This window comes from Cavia porcellus, unplaced genomic scaffold, assembly GCF_034190915.1.
Source record: "Cavia porcellus strain 051 isolate PalLab524CR breed Dunkin Hartley unplaced genomic scaffold, mCavPor4.1 scaffold_6, whole genome shotgun sequence".
In the NCBI taxonomy this organism is placed as follows: Eukaryota; Metazoa; Chordata; class Mammalia; order Rodentia; family Caviidae; genus Cavia; species Cavia porcellus.
Window position 1 is genome coordinate 105,524,583 of NW_026947489.1, and position 6,940 is coordinate 105,531,522.

The 6,940-nt window shown below is 46.1% G+C and overlaps 1 protein-coding gene across 1 annotated transcript; it reads left to right on the forward strand.

Moving 5' to 3' along the window:
• The first annotated feature begins 218 nt into the window (after positions 1–218).
• On the forward strand, positions 219–1,387 carry LOC100713319 (interferon-induced transmembrane protein 3). Its single transcript, XM_003461295.3, has 2 exons — positions 219–603; positions 1,080–1,387. Exons 1-2 carry the CDS (start codon positions 415–417, stop codon positions 1,242–1,244), a joined length of 354 nt encoding a protein of 117 aa, XP_003461343.2. The 5' UTR covers positions 219–414; the 3' UTR covers positions 1,245–1,387.
• The last annotated feature ends 5,553 nt before the right edge of the window (positions 1,388–6,940 follow it).

The window sequence follows — 6,940 nt, forward strand, 5'->3', positions numbered from 1 at the left end:
ATTGAATTATGTAAGCCCTGAATACAATGTCATATTACAGTGAAAGTCATCAGGCTCCCCAAACAGGCCCCATTGCAGCTATGTCCCTCCCATAATGTTGCTGGTATGGCTGAGGGAGGACACAGGGGCTGAGCTGCTACCTAGGTCTCCAGACTCCACCCTCAGGGGAGTAGGGATGGGCTTAGTGGGAGTGGCCTTGTTTGCTTAAAGTTCTACTTGCAATTTGAAATTCAGCGAATGCTGCTTACTCTTCACAACAATCTGCCAAATTATAAATCAGGAAGCTGAGAGACACACTGCTGTGGAGGGTAATCGCTAAGAAGCAACCCTTCCAGACCCAAGCTGCTCTCTTCTCACCACAAACCACACTGCTGAAGCCTTCTAGGCTCCCAGGAGGTACACCCACTGAGACAGATGATGCCCAAGGAGGAGCATGAGGTGGCTACGCTGGGGGGACCCCATCGCTCAGCTCCTGAGACTACCACTGTGATCAACATCCACAGCGACACTGCTGTGCCTGACCATGTGGTCTGGTCCCTCTTCAACACAATCTTCATGAACATATGCTGCCTGGGCTTCATAGCCTTTGCCTTCTCCATAAAGGTGAGTGTCCTGGGTGTGATGCTCTGGGAAGGAGCTGTAAGCCTCAGATTTACCCATCTGAACAAAATCTCTCTCTGACTCTCTGTCTCTCTCTCTTTGTGTGTGTATTTGCAAAACCTGTGTGGGAACTGAGCTGTGTGTGGTATGCAGCATGAGTGTGTGTTGAGAAATTTCCAGGGCAAGCACAAGGTAGGCTCTTGGGCATTCTGGAGTCCCATTTGTTCCCCTCCTACCCAGAGGAATTCTCCCCACTGTCCATACCAGAAACACCCCATGTCCGGGAGCTGGGGACTTTACCCTTGGCCTAAGCGGCCAGCACTGGAGCCACCTACAGTTAGAGTGTAAGAGGGATGTCCCTCATCTGAGTGAGGGCAGTGGGACCCTGGCTGGACAGGGTGAGACCGGGGCCCCCAAATCAGTGCTCTGGGCTCTGCCCTGTCAGTTAGGGAGGGTCCTCACTTTCTGGTCTCCCCCAGTCTAGGGACAGGAAGATGGTGCATGACATGATCGGGGCCCAGAGCTACGCCTCCACTGCCAAGTGCCTGAACATCAGCACCCTGGTCTTGAGCATCGCCACGATCATTATCTTCATCATATTGTATGCTACCACCGCCATAGCAATCACCCGAAACTTGTATTAGTTGAAAACAGATTCTCAGGGTTACTAGTTCTGTTGTGTTTTCCCCTTCAGAGCTGCCCTGATCCTGGGCTAGGGCCTGCCCTGTGCCCCACTCTGTGACCAACATCCACAATTGGAATCAATAAAGTGTATATGTTCCTATTATGTTCTGATGTCTCTTGGGGGAAGGGTATTGCTCGCTGTTCCCATCTTGGTCCTGAGATGAGCCCACCCTCTGTGCAGTGTCTCTGTGGCGACCAGGGAGGGTCTTTAGGTCAGAGGTCTCTGGGTACCTGCTGTGGGGAGGCAGCATACCAGTCCTGACGGGTCACCTCTCCACTTTTCCTGACTCTAGGGCACACTGTAAACAGAATTGCTTGATTCCAGACCAACCCTGTACACTCTGGCCTTGAGGATCTACTGTGGCTTTTGTATCCCTGGGATAAGTGCTTGAGCTGAACCCTACCTTTCCAGTCCATCCAGCTCTCATTCTATCCTAGCTACTGCCTCATTCTGTGCATTCAACTTTCAACTCTCCTTAGGTGTGGCAGGTGTAGCCATAATTTTCTGAGAGAGATCAGAAGACACAATTCAGACTTGGTTGATGATCTCTTGGCTTTGGGACAGAGTGAAGTCTGAATCCCTGGTGCTGACTTTCCTAGGGAAGGAGCCGTTCTGTGAAGGTTGAAGAATGCTTCTGCCCCTGGCTAGATGGGCTGGGTCAATCAGGGGCTCCTCAAACCTGGCACCTCAAGTCAGGAGCTCCACCAGGAGTCTCCTGCTCTGCCCTAGACACACCATAAAACTCACCAAGTCTCCTGCCACTTTGGGCCCCGGGGGGTCTTAATTCTGTGGGTTTGTGGACAGTGTGGTGTCTCTGAGCAGACAGTGAATGTGCAGGGGTCAAGTTGTCTCTGGTATCCTTGGGAAGTGAGAAGGGAGGTGCCTTGGAGGAACCTAGGAGAGGAAGCTAAGAAGAGGCTACACACTAAAGGCAGGAACCCAGTACAATGAGAGCTGTCAGATGGAGCCTGGACCCATACACGTACTGCAAGATTGTGGCACCATAGTCCCAACTGAGAGGCCGCCATTCCTGGAGGCAGGAAGCAATCTGTGGCCACATCCAGTTGAAATTCTGAGGCCTGGGGGATCAGAAGGAGATGTTTTTTGGAAGGTATTTTTGGTGCTGACTATTCTGTAAGGCTTGATTTGAACATGACTTTCCTAATACCCAACCTGTCTGCCAGCAGAGGCATTTACTCAGCTCAACACTGGTGCCCTCAGAAAATACTGCATGTTATAAAGAAGACAAGATGGAACACAGACTCCTCCAAGCACTGGGACACCTGAAGACACCCCAAATGTTTACACTAGATGTCTCAAGGACTTTTTCCACTGAGGCACAAGACATCTGGAGAACTCTGACCACTTCTGTTTATTAAGATTTTCCCACTCAATATCCCTTGCCTATAAAAAAAGTCTACTTCTCAGGGCTGGGGATTTAGCTCAGCAGCATAAGCACCTGCCTTGCAAGCAGGCAGTCGTGAGTTCAATCCCCGGTACCGATAAAAAGGAAAAAGACCAAAAAAGAAAAAAAAAGTCTACTGGTCTTTTTCCTTTTTATCAGTACCGGGGATCGAAGTCACAACTGCCTGCTTGCAAGGCAGGTGCTTACACTGCTGAGCTAAATACCCAGCCCCCAAGTCTACTTCTCTTTGTTGCCGATTAGAAAACCTTTTCATCTTTGTTGTACTCTAAGAAAATAGCTTCGTTATATGTGTATTATAACAAAACCTGTAACATGGCTTATGTATGTGTTTTCCTTTTCCCTTTGGATGACCTAATTTATATGTTAATCAATGCTCTTCTCTGTAAAGAATTGTAAAACCTTACCTAATTGATATGTTAACCATTGTTGCCCTCTACAAACAACAGAAGTAGTGCTAAAACAAGCTAACAAGGGTTGTTAATCACTGTTAGGCACCTCTATTCTCTGCTAAAGAGCTAAAGAAAACTAGGATGGCCCTCTAATTTACACTTGTTTGAAGTAACTTGCTTGTGTGCAGGGAGATTTGCTTATTAGCATAATCCTTACCGGACCTTGATCCCCCTCCCCAGAAAGAAAAAAAAACATAACCTCCGTTTTCTGTTCTGTATGGCACCTTATTGCCTCCCCTCTCCCCTTACCTATCTATCTAGGCTAGGCCATAAAGATTTTGGGTTTCTGGTGACCTCTTCCCAACCTGGTGGTGGTCTGTCATAAAATGTGCCTTAGCTTCAAAGAAATTACAGGAAAATGTTGTGGCTTAACCCTAATGCACCAAAAGGGTTAAGTTCCAAATCCTTGTGAAGGCTTAAGTTTCAGCTTCTTGTAACTTTCGACCCCTTCCCACCTGTTAGTGTTAAGGAGCTGTCCTGAGATAATTAGCTTTCTACTTTCTTCTCCAAATGTTATTACAGATAATTCTTATCTGCAAGATGGGAGTAACTCAAAAGGCGCCAAAGGCTATCGATGTTGTCAGAACTAAGTGGACAGCTGTACAATTTCCAGATTGGGGTCAACAAGTTTGATGGCTCTGCAGGTTTCTTTGTTTCTCCCCTCCTTTTCCTCCAGCCTCTTTTTAAAGTCCTCCCTTCAGTCTCTGGGATGCAGTCTCCAAATTGGCTCCCAGAGACTCGTCACCAGGCCTGGAAATAAAGCCTTTGCTTCCCAAATTTCAGTCTCTTGCTTCCTTGGATTTTATACCAGGGTCTGAGTTATTACAGTTAGTGCCTCACACATTTATTTGCATTTTCTTCTTCTTTTTTTTATTTAAAGAAAGACTACACAAAACATAAAATGGGTAGAAATAACACAAACTTTCAAAGAAAAAATAAACAGTAAGAAATCACTAGTTGATGATTACATATTGTCCTATTACAAATAGTTGTTCAAGATACAAAAGTGAAACATATAAAGTGGGGATTGAAACAGTGAGATTATAAACAGTTCTGTTCAACTATCCATCAAAAACTTAGTAATATGGTTATCAATCCTACACACTTAAACATACATGCAGTTATCCATATTTGTTCATTTCATCATGTATCAGATGATCGGTTCTCATAAACAGTTTATAGGTTCTACGCATACACGAGTCTTAACATGTATTTCTATCCTTTCTATATTAGAGGGAGAAACAAAACAAAGCAAGAAAAAAACAAAACATTCCTATAGACACATGAAATGAAAAAGACATATAAAACTGCTGTACAAGGAGTTCTACCATGGTTACTGTGTTGTCTCTTGTTACCTTTAAAAGAATGGGCTATATCATCAGACATAGTATATTTGAAAATAGCAATACATAACAATATAAAAACACAACTTTGTAGATAGTATAAAACTTCAAAAACAGGTAGTAATCAAACCAGAATGGGCATTGTAGTGAATCTTGTCATCTTCAGTGTAGTTGCCTATACTCTCAGACTTGGTACTATCAATCATAACAGTTTTGAATAAAATCTGTTGATACCAAACAGCAATCAAACAAACCAGATTTAATTAAGATCACTCATGATAAAACAGTATAAATTATACAGGGTTCTAGATTAAGTTAATAGGAAATTAAAGATGATTATTGTACTATATCCTGCTATTTTGGGGATAGGTGTCTGCACCCTCAGATCTAGTGCAAGTAGACAAACTGGGAGAGAATAAAATCTAAGCAGAGTAGTGTGAGTAATATGGGTTTTAAATCCTGATATACTATTAACAATATCTTCTGCCATCTTTTTAAAAACTATTCCTCCCCTTTCACTCCCCCAGGGTGCACTGTGCATTTTTGGGTCTTGCAACACCCTTGATTTTTAGATTAGGGGAGCAAACTGCTATTTACCTAAGTGGTTTCGAACCTTTTCCCTCCTGGACTTGCTCTCTAGTTGTACTCCTTTGCCTATTAAAGCCTGTCTTGCCACTCTGTCCACAAACACTGGTCTAGTTGCCCCTATTTCTCTCTGCTTACCTGTCACATAGTGTCGATGTCCGCTCCCGGCCGGCAGGAAGGACACACGACATAGTCTGGTAGTGGACAACCTTTTCTTTTTATTCTTCTTTCTCCGTACAGCCTGCCCTGGGTTCTCCCAGCTGAAGCCTCCTTTGGTCCGCTCTCCGCGGCTCCTCTTGTGCTTCAGTCTGCCCCGAAGCCTCTATCGGTCCGCTCTCCGCAGCTCCTTCTGGGCTTCTACTTCCGGGCTTCTACCTGGCTTCTTCTTCCGCCCAGGGGTGGCACCGGTATATATACGGGTACAGTGTCCAATCATGTTAAAGTAAGCAAGGCAAGCTGATTGGCTAACATCATCAGTTGCCAGGCAGACTATATTGTTGAGCGGGTTGTTTACGCGGTAAGCAGGAAACTAACATATTCGATGGGAGGGGTAATCTACCTCAGGCCTCACTCTTTACTACAGGCCTCACGTCCGCCAAGTGAGGCGACCGGGCTCGGGGCTGCGGCTCCCAACATCTCCCCCTTTTTTATTTTTTATGAATGTGCGCATCGTAGCCCTTCCTGGACTGGGTGCAGAGGCTTATGCCCTATGCGTAGGCCCACCGTAGGTCCTTGGCTTAGACCCTGGTCGGCCGTCCCATGGTCTGCCAAGGCCCTGAGGCCCTCGTCCTTTTTCTAGGGCCAGGCACAAACTGGACGGAACCTGGATGCACACAAGCTTGCACTCATTTCCTCTCCGTAAAGAAATCCCCTCGGAGAGAAATTTAGACCTGGGCAGCATCTAACAGTCCAGCGGCTTACGTGCAGGATGGGGTAGGGCCTGGCTTAGGTCGAGTCATGCTGGGGAGGCACGCTCTTACCCGTCATTGACTCATCTACCCTGCTGTGTATTGTCACCTTATGGAGGAGAATGAAGGATGCCCGCCATATCTAGACTCGGTCGTGGGCCAATCGAGCAAGCCATGCATATGCCTGAGGATCTTTTTGTCCATTTCGGGCTACCGCTATTTCTATTCATCTTGTTGGTTGGTCTGTGATGGATCTCCAGTAGGGCAGGTCTGATCTTCAGTCGAGGGCTTTGTTGCCCGTGTCAGTCTCTCCGGTATCCACAGTGGTTCTCGTCCCGGTTCCTGTGGGAAAACACAAATCGCGCCTCGGTTCCAGCTGACCACTGGATCCGGGCCCATCCACTGTCCTGTCAGGACATCTTTCCACTTCACCCACCCTTTATGGTTGGGGGAAGGGTTGCAGTGCTCCACAGCTAGGGAGCGATTATCATTATTTAAATTTAAAAAATTGTGTGTGAATAGTGCCATGGATAATCGTGCCTTTGGGGCCAGGCCTTGGCCTACTCCCCCTTTTTGTTTTTGTAAAATTTCTTTGAGGCTTCTATGAGCCCTCTCAATGATTCCTTGACCTTGGGGATTGTATGGGATACCATGTTTTAATTGAACCTCCATCATTTTGCAGAACTCATTGAAAGCTTTGCCTATATAGGCTGGTCCATTATCAGTTTTTAATATTTTTGGTTTGCCCCATGCGGCCCAAGCCGCCAGGCAATGATTGATCACATTAGACACTTTTTCACCTGTTTCTGCTGTTGCAAATATGACGCGAGAACAGGTGTCTGTGGAAACATGAACATATTTAAGAGTCCCAAACTCCTGTATATGTGTGATGTCCATCTGCCAAACATCACCAGGGATCAAACCTCGAGGGTTTACTCCCCCTT

Coding starts and splice junctions, on each gene's coding strand:
- LOC100713319 (XM_003461295.3), top strand. CDS start 415: ATGATGCCCAAGGAGGAGCATGAGGTGGCTACGCTGGGGGGACCCCAT. Junction 604..1,079: donor CCTTTGCCTTCTCCATAAAG/GTGAGTGTCCTG, acceptor GGTCTCCCCCAG/TCTAGGGACAGGAAGATGGT.